This window comes from Elephantulus edwardii, unplaced genomic scaffold (genome assembly GCF_000299155.1).
Source record: "Elephantulus edwardii isolate Elephantulus edwardi_28Jun2011 unplaced genomic scaffold, EleEdw1.0 scaffold00446, whole genome shotgun sequence".
NCBI classification, from domain to species: Eukaryota; Metazoa; Chordata; class Mammalia; order Macroscelidea; family Macroscelididae; genus Elephantulus; species Elephantulus edwardii.
Window position 1 is genome coordinate 543,894 of NW_006400196.1, and position 14,417 is coordinate 558,310.

The 14,417-nt window shown below is 37.7% G+C and overlaps 1 protein-coding gene across 1 annotated transcript in view; it reads left to right on the top strand.

The window, feature by feature from the left end:
* The window catches only part of CEP192 (centrosomal protein 192kDa), a 250,033-nt gene that overhangs the window by 196,434 nt on the left and 39,182 nt on the right, over positions 1-14,417 (top strand). The window contains 6 exon segments of the mRNA XM_006902756.1: positions 1,169-1,179; positions 6,254-6,421; positions 6,989-7,112; positions 10,431-10,536; positions 10,924-11,128; positions 14,119-14,198. Coding sequence (XP_006902818.1) covers positions 1,169-1,179; positions 6,254-6,421; positions 6,989-7,112; positions 10,431-10,536; positions 10,924-11,128; positions 14,119-14,198 — 694 coding nt within the window.

The following is a 14,417-nucleotide window of genomic DNA, read 5'->3' on the forward strand; positions in this document are numbered from 1 at the left end:
GTGAAGTGTCTGTTCATATCCTGTACCCATTTTTCTATTGGATTATTTACCTTTATCTTGTTGTGGTGCTCAAGTATTTTATAAATTCTGGATATAAGTCCATTATCTGATATGTCATTACCGAATACTTTTTCCCAGTCTGTGGCTTCCCTTTTTACCCTGTTGGAGAAGTTTTTGGATGTGCATAAGGATTTTATTCTTAGTAGATCCCATTCATCTATTTTATATTCTCCTGTTTGTAGGTCAATTTGTTTTTTAGTGACCCTATAAAGTTACTCAGCTGTGCAGATTATGTTATCAGTGGATAACATTGAGAAAAATGGGAATCGCAGAACACTTAGTCAGGTTCATGTGAAAATTGAACATAGGAAAAGAAGCAGTTATTTGAGCAGAACAAGAATACACTTCATCAGTAAATTGTATTTCAGGTTTGTCATCTTACTCCATTTCTATTTAATATGTGTGATGAACAAATCATTTCAAAAGGTGGACTGTATGAAGATGAATGTGGAATCAGGATTGGAAAAGAAATTATCACCAATTTGTGTTATGCAAATGGAGAACCTTGCTTATAGAAAATGAAGAGAACTTAAAGAAGATTAAAGACTGTTACAGTCAGTATTGATTGTACCTCAACGTAAAGAGAACAGAAGTACATCTGGACCCATCAATAACAGAAGGATAAACAGAGACTGAAGTTCTCAGTTTAATTTTAATGTTGAACCTCAGTCAACACCTATGGAAAGAAACTATGGTCAAGAAATTAAATTACATCATTGCATTGGACAAAGCTGCTAGCAACTTCTTTAAAGTACTAAAAAGCACGTGTGCCAGTTTGAAGACTATAGTATACCATGCCATGGTATTTTAAGTTGCTTCATATGCATGTGAAAATTGAACAATGAATAAAGAAGATCTAAGAAGATTTGATACCATTGAATTATGGTGATGTGGAAAAGTATCAGATATACAATGGACTGTCAGAAAGAGCCAACAAGCGTGCCCTGGAAGAAATGTAGCCTCATGTTCCCTAAAACTGAAGATAATTACACTTGGTTTTTATATCCTCTGGACATGTTCTCATATTGTCTCATCTGGAAAAAGAGCTCAACTTGAAAAAGTCAAGGAAGCAGCAGAAGACAGTGAGGTACACTGACATATTAGTAAGTGGAATAGGGAGTATAAATATGTCAGAAACACCGAGGAGGCACGGGATCTTCAAGGTTTTGATAGCTGTGAATTGGACAACTTGATGGCATCTGATACTATGACCAATAACAGACGCAGGTGAAGTTTGAAGCCACCAGAGGTCCCTGCTAATTCCTATTGTAGCACTGAGAAGAGTGCTATTGTTCTTACTTGAGTCATTTGTTACTATCATGGTTAGTATAAATTGTGATTTTCTAATTTTATCTTTCTACATTTATTAGTTTGCTTTCCACTATGGAGAAGAGATTTACTTTCTCCTCCTATTTGCTTAATCTGAACTAATGAATTCACTAATATAGTTGACAGCTTAATCCTTTGCTCGAATTAGTTTATCCTTTTTGGTTCTTTTTTTTAATTGACATTTTAATGAAAGTTTACAGAAAAGTTGGATTTCCATCCATTCATTCATTGTTGCACATTTTCCTCCCCATCTCCCCCCTTTTTTGGATTTTTTTAGACTTTACTCAGTGCTTTTATATGTAGTCCATGTTTCTGAAACCTAGATTGTCTCTGGGACCATTGATAAGTGCTAACTAAACATTGTTCTTCCTTCAGCTAATCTCTCACTGTTGTCTCACACCTGTCCATGCACCTGCCACCATGGCTTCAGTCTGCTTCTTCTCCCCTCTAGTTTTAGTGTTGGTCAATTGCAGTCACACACAGAATGAAGAGATGTTGGTGTTAAATGCTGTCAAGTCAGTGCTAACTCAGCTGCCCTGGACACAACAGAACAAAACCCTGCCTGATCCTGTCCCCTTCACAGGCCCTCTACCACGCTTAAAGCCATTGTGGCAGTTGTGTTAATCCATCTTTTTTTTAAAAAAAAATTAATTTTAATGAAAGTTTACAGAGACTTAGTGTTTCCAGTCATTCACTGTTTGCCTTTTCTGCCTACCCACCCCCTTCCCCCATTCACTCTTCTCCTTGAAAAGAAAGACAAACTCTTTCATTGGTATACAATCCTTTCTCCACACCCCCTCACCCCGCCCCACCCCAGTCCACTCCACTATGCAGCCTTCACTCTGGAGTTCTGTAATGACAGGAATACCCATTCATATATCCCTTTTAAACAGTTTTCTCCCTCATCTGTTTCAATGCAATATACATCGTTCCTCCCCTCCTTTTCTGTCTTCCCTCAACTCTGATGTCGTGTCAGTCCTGTTTTACAACAGTGGCCCTGTGCAATATTTGTCCTTTTGTGACAGATCTTTCACTCAACATAATGTCCTCCAGGGTCATCCATTTTGCATAATATTTCATGACTTCCTTGTTTTTCAATGCTGCATAGTATTCCATTGTGTGAATATACCAGAGCTTCTCTATCCATTCATTTGTTGATGGGCACTTGGGTTTTTTCCAACTCTTTTTTTATTGCAAACAGAGCTGCAGTAAATATGGGTGCATATATCTTCTTGGGTGGCAGTTATGGTTTCAATAGGGTAAATTCCCAGTAGTAGAATTGCTGGGTCAAATGGTATTTCTATTTGCAACTTTTTGAGAAAGCACCATTCCATAGTGGTTGCCTGATTTTACACTCAAACCAGCAATGAATAAGGGTTCCAGTTTCTCCACAACCTTGCCAGCATTTGATGTGTGCTTTTCTGCTAAATTTTGCTTTTCTTACTTGGGTGAGATGGTATCTCATAGTTGTTTTAAGTAATCTATCTCTTAATAGGCTTCCTCTCCATTACTGACCCTCTGCTTTTCCAGACTTTTCAGGGGAGTGTTCCCTCATGATAACATACGTGGAGTATGTGAGAAGTCTCAGCATTTTTCCATCTAAGGAATATTCTGGCTGTACTTCCTCCAAGATAGATTTGTTTGTTCTTTTGGCAAACCATAATGTCCTTACTGTATATTCCATAGTAAAACTTTGTCAACACCACAATTCAAAAGCATCAGTTATTTTTCAGTCTTCCTTATGCATTGTCTAACTTTCACAAGCATATGAAGCAATTAAAAATAATGTGACTTGTATCAGGTGCATCTTAGTCTTTAAACTGACATCCTTGATCTTTAGCACGTTAAGGAGGTACTTGACTGCAAAATCGATGGGGTTTGTCTTTTGATTCTTTGGCTTTTATATGGGTAATCTCCTGTGCAGTTGCATCCATTCCAACTCAACAGCAAATAACAACAGTAATTAGGACAGGCTAGTCCTTGGGAAAAACATAGTTCTGGGAAAGGTGGAGAGTCAGAGAAAGAGAGGAAGTCCCCCAGTAAGATGGATTGCCCCAGTGGCTGTAACAATGGGCTTGAGCATATCAGATACCATCAGGATGATGTGAGCTAGGGCAAGGTTCAGCTCTGTTGACTTTAGAGTTGCTAAGGGTCATACTGACAGGCACCTCACACAATTTCTCTGATTGTTGATTGTGGAGCCAAGAAAGCAGTAAATGTTTGACAACTTCAGTCTTGATCATAATGTTACTTAATGGTTTAGTTGTGAATATTTTTGTTGTCTTTATGATACAGTCCATATTTAAAAAAAAAAGATACAGTCCATATTGAAGGCTATAGTCTTTGAATTTTAGTTCAGAGTAATTATATATACTAACAGTTACCTTAAAAATAACTTCACGTGTTGAGGATTTACTTAAGTTAAAAAAGATCAAGAATTAGCTTTAAAAAGAAAAAAAGTTACTGTGTTTAGGGTGTTGGATCTATTCTTGGCAATGTGATTTCAAAAAGAAGACCATCAGTAAAGGATAATCACAGGTATACCTTTCTCTGTTCATGAGAGAGTTTAAAAATGAAGTCCTGTGTGGTAGGAGAGCTTAGACATTGCACAATTAAGCTTCAGTTAAGGTATTAACTTTGCTGATTATAGATTAAATTAGAAAATACTTTGTATCAGCTCTTAATAAACATCTTTCTTATTTTATTTTATTGGGGAAAACATAATGGGGGTACAAGGAGGTGAGGGTTGGGGCCAGAAAGGTGAAGATGGGCAGGGATGCAGTTGCAGAGCTGCACAATTTGGTTGGGGGGGGGATAAACATCTTTCTACATGGAATCAGTATCCTCCACCTTAGCATTTTGACTAAAAGACACATCTAGTTTTTTAAATCTTATGTAAACATTATGAAGCCAGTTACCTCTGTGCAGTTATGGATATCGGATAGGACTAAAAGTTCTTAAAAATGTCAGGAAATTTGAAGGACTGCTGCCTGGCTGACTAATTGTAAGAGACCCATTTTTGTTCTCATTCAAAAAAAAGGTCTATTTCCAATACAGTGTTGAAATTATCAATTAATATTATCACACATGTAAGCAAAACACTGTTCTTGGGAGATCATCCAAGAACAGTAGATGGACACAGAACTACCAGAAGTTCAAGCTGGGTTTAGAAGAGGCTGTGACACCATAAATATAATTGTTGATGTCCAAGGCATCCTGGCTGAAAGCAGAAAATACCAGAAGAATGTCTACTTGTGTTTTATTGACACTGAAGGTTATCACGAATTGTAGCTAACATTGAGGAGAAGAATAGGAATGCTTAATTATGTTCATGCAAAATCCATACCTAGATGAAGAAGCTGTTGTTTGAACAAAGCAATGGGATACTGCCTGCTTTAAAATCAGGCAAAGTGTGCATCAGGATTATCCACTTTCTCCATACCTATTCAGTCTATACACAGAAAAATTCTTCAGGAATCTGGGCTGAAAGAAAAAGAATGTGGCATCAGGATTGGAGAAAGATGCATCAACAACCTGGGTTATGCAGATGGCACCACCTTACTTGCTGAAAGTGAGGAGGACTATAGTCTTCAGTATAGATTACATCTCAACCTCAGGAAGACAGAAATCCTCACAAGTGTGAGCTCTGGTATCCTAATGGTAAGGATCTGCACTGCCAACCCAAAGATTCACAGTTTGAATCCACCACCTGCTCTGTAGGAGAAAGGTGAGAAGTCTCCTGCTGTTTGATTTTCTGTCTCTGAAAACCCACTAGAGAATCAGCTATGAGTCGATTATGACTGAAATGCATATAACAACAGAAATCCTCACCATATCATGATAGATGGAGAAAGGATTGAAAATGTCAATAATTTCATCTTACTTGGATCAACAAACAATACCCTTGGTACTTCTTGTTGTTGTAGTTATTGTTGATTGCCGTCAAGGTGAGCATGATTCATAGTGACCCTGTGAACAAAAGACCTTAAGTCTTTCTATAACTATCGTCATTTCTCAAACTTCATAGAGTTTCCAGGGGCATGTTGTTTAGGAAGTGGATGCTCTTGGTACTAGCAGTACAGAAATCAAAAGATGAGTCACATTGAGGATGTCTGTTATCAGGGATCTCTTCAAATTACTGAGTAGCCGTGATGTTAGTTTGACGACTGACTAATTCAGGCCGTGGTCTTTTCAGTGACTTGCTGTGTGTCTGAGGGCTGGACAGTTACTGAGGATGACAGAGAAGAATTGATGTGTCTGAGTTGTGTTGGAGAAGAGCATTGAATGTGCCATGGACAACTAAGAGAACAAACATTTATGCCTTGGAATAAGTTCAGACAGAATGTTTCTTGGAGACAAGGATTGTGAAACTTCGTCTCATATACTTTGGGCATGTTTCTAGGAAAGGCTATTCCTTGAAAATGGACATCATACTTGAAAAATTTCATTGAAAGAAAGGAAGACCTCCAATGAGATGGATTCACACAGTGACTGCAGTAATAGATGGTGTTTGTTGGGTAACTATGAGTTATTCTTGACTTTTCGGCATCTAACAACAGCAGCAGATCTTTTAGTGAAAGGAATTTTTGGTGGCATGCCAACATCCAGTTCATTGCAAAATTGAACTCTTCCCTATTCTTACTTAACAGGTCGCATATTTTGAGTTTTTTACATATTTTAAACATACTTTAAATTACATGCAATATGGATTGTTCTTATTCATTGGAAAATATGTATATGTATATGTAGAGCTTTGCTCTATTTTTATATTCATAAAGAATTAATAGAAAATGGAAACAGTTTTGGTTTTTGTCTTTTTCTTTTTTAATTTTAATTATTGAATAATTTTTTAGGGGATCAGAAGGTTCTGGAAGACACGGTGGCAATATTTCTTTGGATGTATTACCAGTTAAGGGTCCTCAAGATTGTCCATGTCTTTCACAAGCTGTTTTTACATCTCAAGATAAATTAGCTTCTGAAGAAATATGGTCTGTCCACCCTGAACACTTGACTTTGATAGCTCCTTCTCCATGTGAGTATATCAAATAATAACATATAATTAATTCATTCTAGATTCCAGGTTTATATGTTGTGTACTGTTGGCACATGTCGGATATACTGCAGATCTTAAACAGACTCAACTTGTGGTTTTGCTTTGTGCATATCCTCTTGCCACGTACGAAGTCCAAACTCAGGTCTGACTATATTATTTCCCTTAATTTGAGGTCATAGTCTTCAATTTAAGCTCCCCACATCTTTATCATGATAGAACCCACACAAATAACCCTTTTCTCTCTACCATTTCCCTAAAGAATTCATTTGGCACTTACTGTTAATGTAGTCCCTTCAGTCTAAATGTGTACATATACCAAAATTATGATGACAGTGTTCAGATTTCTTCATTTTTTCCAACGTTGTTCAGTATTGCTGGTATCTGTTTCGTTTCCAAGGGAGTTATCATACCAAGAATTTACTGTAATTGAACTACTGTGAAAGAATTAGTGCACTAGAGTATTTATTTAGGATTTAGTTTTATTATTTGTTAGCCTTTGTTTTTCTCACTAAGACTAAATATACATATTTTATTTATCTGCTTTAGGTGACATGGGGAAAACTAGACGTTTCCTTATTTTAAATAGTTCTGTTACATTACTGAAATTTGAACTCTGTTGGCCAGCACATTGTCTGACAGTAACACCTCAACATGGAATTATTGAACCAGAGTAAGTATGAATTTCTTGTTTCCTTCTCTGTGTCATTCAGATGCTGTTGTGCTGACCTTTTAAGGTATCAAACGATAGGGCATTTAACTTTATTCAGAGTTAATTGACACTGTCTGACCCACTCCAAAGTGTTGTGCTTGTGTCTGGGAAACAGCAGTTAGTTCACTGTGTATGTTGTGTGATAGCAGAGAGCCTGTGCATGCCAGCTTAGGTCCAGCGTGCAGTGGTGGAGAATGCTTTTGCCCTCAAGTGTTGAGGACATCTTCCGATTGGAGATGATCTGGAATGGAAGAATCACAGTTTTTTCTGAAATGTCTCTCTAGCTGTAATAAAGCAAAGATTAAAATCAGGGCATGTAATAATCTAACAGGTGGTGTCCAGAAGCCCAGGTGGCTATACTTTGTATACCTTTTTTCTGTTGAATTTCTTGTTCTGCTGTTTGTCTAAAGGACATATCCAGACAGTTCCTGACAAATACCCAATTTACCATTTTCTACATAGATCACAAAGATAGAAGGAAGATTTCTTTAGGTGATATGTTTGTAAGCATCAGCTCTCTGATTACAGTTTAAATGGTGATGTGAAGTGAAGCTAGAAATCAGTCTTTTCAGGTTTTTTGTCTGGACAGCACAGAATATTGGCATGTGATTTGGATTTGCAACCTTGCAGAACAACATGAAGTTTATTTATTTTCACTTGTATCATTTGTTTGATTTTTTTTAAGTGAAATTTCATAAACCATGTTGCATTTTCATTCCATATTTCATAAACAGAAGTTTATTTACTTTTGAGAAAAAGTAATGACGGTGAGGAGAGTTAACTTGCCTAACATAGGTGATGTATGCTGGGGAAGCAACTGTGAAGTATTTATTATGTTCAGCATACCATTTTCAATAAATGATTGAAAAGACAGGGAGATGACAAACCACAATATCCATAAGTAACTTTATGTTCTCTAATATTTAGTTGTTAGCAATGGAAAAATCATCTTGTGCTTTCAAAATAAATACATACAAAAAATAAATTAATACATTTATATGTACATTGTTTCATTCATTCATACATACATACAGAAACATTTTACATGCATTTGAAGTGTACAGTTAAAGGACATTAATTATGTTCACTATAACCATTATCCATTTCCAAAAACTTTATTATATCAACCAAAACAGAAACTTAGTTCTTTTTCAGCAATACCTCCCCTTTCCTTCTCTCTGCATTCTTTAGTAACCATGCCTATACTTTGCCGCTATATAATTGTCTGTTTTAGATAATTTATGTAGAGGGGAATCACACATACAACATATCCTTTTGTTTCTGACTTACTGTATTCTATATCATGTATTCTATGTTTATCTATATTGTGGCATGTATTCAAACTTGACTTCTTTATCATTCATATGTTGCTGGACACTTGGCTTGCTTTTCACCTCTGGTTATTAAGAGTAATCTTACCTGCATTCTGGAAAACAAATTCTATGCCCCCTTTATATTTTTTTTTTCTTTAAACGTGTACTTCTAAAATATTTTTTGTAGCTGGTAATTTTAAATCACAAATCTAATTTCACCCATTTTTAACTCACCTTTGATGTTCTGTGGCACTTGAAGAAAGAATACTAAGCATTAAAAATACTACTTAAGTTCTTGGTTGGTACTAATCATTAGTCCTTCAACTACTAACCAAAGGTTAGTGATTGGAGCCCCAGAGGCATTTCACAATGTACTTCTTAAGAAGGAGCCACTGGGAATGAGTGAGCATACTGACATTATGGTCCAGGTAGGATTGCCATGCTTTGGTACCAATTCAACTACAACTGGTTTGTTTTTGTTACTATTTTCATCATTAAATTGGTTATTTTTCTTCATTCTTTTCCTTTTTTCTGTCAAGACTGTACCTTTGTGGTATTTGTCTTCTACAGATTTTTCCCCCCTTAATGCAACTTTTTCCCCCCATACATTCATTGTTGCCTTTTTCTCCCTGTCCACCCCTCCTCGAAGTTTGCACATTTCTTTGGAAAGTAAAAGAAAAATTATTTCATTGGTATAGAATCCCCTGCCCCGAATATTCTCCACTATGCAACCTTCATTCTGGGCTTTTGTCATAACCATAATACCCTATCATATATTGCTTTCAAACAGTTCTCTCCCTCCTCTGTTTCAATACAGTATACATAATTTATCCGATTTGTCTCAGTCTCACCCCAGTCCATCAGTCCTGTTCTACAGTAGTGGCACCATGCAGCGCCTATCCTTTTGTGACAGATATTTCACTCAGCATAATGTCCTCCAAAGTCACACATTTTGAATAATATTACATGAGTTCCTTGTTTTTCAATGCAGTGTAGTATTCCATTGTGTGAATATGCCATCGCTTCTCTATCCATTAGTTTGTTGATGGGCACTTAGGTTGTTTCCAACTCTTTGGTATTGTGAACAAAGCTGCAATAAACCTGAATGTATATCTGTCTGTGTGGCAGTTATGGTTTCCTTAGGGTATATTCCCAGTAATGGAATTGTTGGGTCAAATGATATTTCTAGTTGCAACTTTTTGAGAGAGCACCATACAGCCTTCCATAGTGGTTGCACCATTTTACACTCCCACCAACAGTGAATAAGGGTTCCAGTTTCTCCACAACCTCGGCAGCATTTGTTGTTTGCTGTTCAGTCTTCCAAGCATCCTTAAAAATCTACAACTAGGAGAGGATAAAAAGATGAATGGGACCTTCTAAGAATCAAATCCCTATGCAAGTCAAAAAACTTCTCCAACAGAGTGAAAATGGAAGCCACAGATTGGGAAAAAATATTTGGTAATGACATGTCAGATAAGGGGCTTATATCTAGAATTTATAAAATACTCCACAACAAGATAAAGGTAAATAACCTAATTGAAAAATGGGCACAGGATATGAACAAAACACTTCAACAAAGAAGACATTCAAATGGCCAACAAATACATGAAGAAATGTTCAAAATCCTTAGCTCAAAGAGAGATGCAAATCAAAACATATCATCTCACCCCAGTAAAAATATTTTTTTTATTTTTAGCAATTCCTGTTAGAGATGGTAAATAGGATTTCTGTGGCGTGGTTTGTTTTCACATGTTTTGGCCTTAGATTTGCCTTTTATGGACATTGAGATAAGACCAGAAGTGCAGGGAGAAGGTGTAAGGAGGCTGCTGGAGGTAAAAGACTCCACACCCTGGCATTGGTCTTTCCCAGTGATGAAATGGTCATTGTCGGTACATATTTTTAACTGTTTTGGTTACTGCATTACAGTGTAAGATGTTTGTTGTTTTCTTTCTTTTATTTTTTTAAGGAGTAAACTACAAATTCTTGTGAGTCCCAGTTCCTCCTTATCCACAAATCATTCACTGTTACCGTGGAGTGGGTTGATCTATATACATTGTGACAATGGACAGAAGGTACTTAATCAAGCAAACAACTTTTGAGCAACTTTGTTTATATTTTGCAGCTTTGGATATTTTCATTCTTATTAGTACTTTTAAAAAACAGGTGAAGATATGGTATATCTGGGTTATTTTAAACCTCACTAGATTTATTTAAATTTAACACTTGGTACAGAGTTCTTCCTTTTGTAATTACAATGATTTGCTTGGCTAGAGCAGAAAGAAGGGGAAGTAAGTATCAGAGAAAGCAGACAAAGAAGTATTTGTTTAAGTATGAATAAGTTTTAATTTCTAAAATCATCAGTGTTTCATTTGCTCTAAATTACTTCACTGTGATATAATATAATTTTTATTTTAAAATGGTTGCTTTTATGTCTCCCTTCTTTATTTGGCTTATCTCAGAAAATTGTAAAAGTTCAAATTAAAAATGACCTGACCCAAGAAGAACATCCTTTTGAGTGTTGGAGCTCAAGCCCATTTGGAATCCTTCCCTCTGCACCTTCTGTTGGTCATGTGGTGATACCAGCGAAGCAGCCACCTTCCACAAAAGTGGAAATAAGAAATAAACTTGTCACTTTTCATACAACAGAACTGGGTGCAACTTCAGGTATTTTATTACAAAATTATCTTAATTTAAATGTCTGCTAATAAAATTAAGAAGCCATTTAAAACTCAACAGTGAAGTGCTCAGCTTCAATTCAGTACCACCCAGTGATTCTGTAGGAAAAGATCTAGTGATCTACTCCTAGAAAGGTCATAGCCTTAAACACTCTTGATACACGGAGTCTATATAAATAAAAACTGGCCTGATGGGACCTGACAACTGGCAAACTGAGTTTCTTTGTCTTAAATAAGCACATGGAACAAATTTCCCCTGTTTCAGGAAGACCAGGTGGCCTTTAGCCTTAATGTTTATGATAGCTTGATTTGAAAATCTTAAAATGTTAAATTTGTGCATTTAGTACCTCTGGTGGTGTAGTAGATAAGGAGTTCTGCTAACCCAAAGACAAGTGGTTCAAGTCCTCCAGCTGCTCTAAGGGAAAGAGATGAGTGGACAGTGTCCACCTGTGTGATTTACAACCCTGAGAACTTGGTGGAGGGTCAGCTGTGAGTCAGTTCTGACTTGATAGCAGGAAAATCTTAGATTTTCTTGTTGTTGTTGTTGTTGTTGTTATGTGCCGTTTGTGAGTCATAGCGACCCTATGCACAACAGCCCTAAATCCTGCTCTATCCTGCGCCCACCGCACTGCCTCTGACACACCCATCTGAATTACCCCAGTCACCGAATCAATCCATCTCATAGAGGGTCTTCCCCTCCTGCGCCATCCCTCCACCCTCCCAAGCATGATGTCCCTCTCCAAGGACCCGTCCCTCCTGGCAACATGTCCAAAGTATGTCAGACGAAGCCCCAGAATCCTTGCCTACAAGGAGTAGCTTGGTTTAATCCTCTCCAAGATGAATCTGTTTGTTTTCCTGGCAGTCCATGGTACATTCAGTACTCTTCTCCAGCACCACAGCTCAAAAGCATCAACTATCCTTCTGTCCTCCCTAGTCATTGTCTAACTCTCTGATGCATAACAAGCGATTGCAAAGACCATGGCCTGTATCAGGTGCACCTTAGTCTCCAGAGAGACACCATTGCTCCTGAGTACTTTAGAGAGGTCCCTAACAGCAGACTTTCCCATTGCGATACACTTTTTGATTTCCTGACTGCTGGTGCCAAGAGTGTTGACTGTGGAGCCGAGCAAACTGAAGCTGTGAACAATCTCAATCTCTTCGCCATCCATCCTGACGCTGCCAGTTGGTCCAGTGGTGAGAATCTTTGTCTTCTTAACATTGAGCCTCAGTACATATTGAAGGCTGCAGTCCTTGACCCTTCGCAGCAAGTACATGAGGTCCTCCTCAGTTTAAGCAAGCAGGGTTGTGTCATCTGCATAATGCAGATTGTTAATAGATCCTCCACCAATCCTGATGCCACAATTCTCCTGACAGAGCCCAGCCTCTTGGATAATCTGCTCTGCATACATGTTGAAAAGGTATGGAGACAGGATACATCCCTGGTGTACACCCTTCCCAATTTTGAACCATGCAGTGTTACCCTGCTCTGTTCTGACTACTGCCTCTTGGTCCAGTTCCAACCTACTCCACAGTCGGCCTGGCTCCACAGTCAACACTTTTGGCACCAGTAGCCAGGAAATTAAAAGATGTATTGCCATGGGAAAGTGCTGTTAGGGACCTCTCCAAAGTATTGAAGAGCAGTGGTGTCTCTCTGGAGACTAAGGTGCATCTGATACAGGCCATGGTATTTGCTATCACTTGTTATGCATCAGGCAGTTGGACAATGACTAAGGAGGATAGAAGGAGAATTGATGCCTTTGAACTGTGGTGCTGGAGAAGAGTATTGAGAATACCAGGGACTGCTAGGAAAACAAACAGATTCATCCAGGAAAAGGTTAAACCGGGCAGCTCCTTGGAGGCAAGAATTCTGAGGCTCCGTCTAACATACTTTGGACATGTTGTAAGGAGGGACTGGTCCTTAGAGAGGGACATCATGCCTGGTAGGGTAGAGGGACAGCGCAGGAGGGGAAGGCCCTTTATGAGATAGATTGATTCTGTGACAGGGGTAATGGGGATGGGTGTATTGGAGAAGGTGCGATTGGCATAGAACAGAGCAGAGTTTAGGAATGTTGCAGAGTTTAGGGTAGCTGTGATTGGTAAGCGACTCGACAGCACATAACAACAACAACAACTCACTAGAATTGCTAACAAATTGGTAGCTAAAAAGAAAAAGAAAGCAAGTTAAGTCCAGCTGGTTTGAGTTTGAGATGCTGCAGAGGTTAAAGATCATGTCTGTCTCTTTAGCACATGTGGCACTGACTCTTGTTTTTCCTAATTCCTAGCTCCTTTTCATGCTCATTTTCTCACTCTTCTTCTTTCCAACATCCAGAGATATACAGATATATATCCTGATGGATCTCTCTCTCCAGGTTCTTACATAACTTCCACTTTGATAGTTCAAGCCTTTGGGAGTATCCAAAACAGATAGTTTTATAGAAACAGAAATCTGCTTCTCTCCCAGTCTTAAAGATCTGAATGAATGATACTACTATCTGTTGATTTAATTGTGCTAATGTGTGGAATTTAATTGTGATTTCTTCCATCTCTCTTCCCAACCTGCTCCAGTCCATCAGCACGTCCTTTGTATCTTATCTTCATAATAGATCTCTCCAAAAGAGATTATCTGTTAAATTCCATTTTGTAGAAAATGCTATAGTTTCTATTGAACTTCTTTAGATTTTCTTAGAATCACTGTAAGTTGATACCTAAAGAAGAGAAGAAAGCAAATCCATTGATTCTACAAAATTAGTTTACTTTAACCAGAGGAGGATACTTAGAGTGCTATTCAGTCGTAAGAGAAGATTGCATCAGAATGTATATTAGTGAACCACTTCATATATAAAAGAAGTCTTACTATGGGGAAAAAACCCACGACTAATTATATTCCCCCACATGATGATATAAAACATATAACATTAATTACTTATTTACGTACCTTTCCAAGACTTGTTTGCATTCTTATCCATGTGTTCCTTTTAGAAAATTATCTGGAGCTTGACAATCATGGTAACACAGATGTTAAATGGCACCTGTCCTCTTTAGCTCCGCCCTATGTCAAGGTCAGTAATAGTTGGCTTGCTATTCATTTTTTCTTTCTGTTATCCTTTTTTTTAAATTATTAAATTTTATTAGTATTAATGAACATTTACAGGGATTTTGGGTTTTCATTCCTTCATTGCTGTACCATTCTCTCTACCCTCTTCCCCAGTTTGTTCTTCTTCCCCCGCCATCCGAATGTCTGTTTTAATTGTCCAATTGCCACAGTGCTTGTCAAAGCC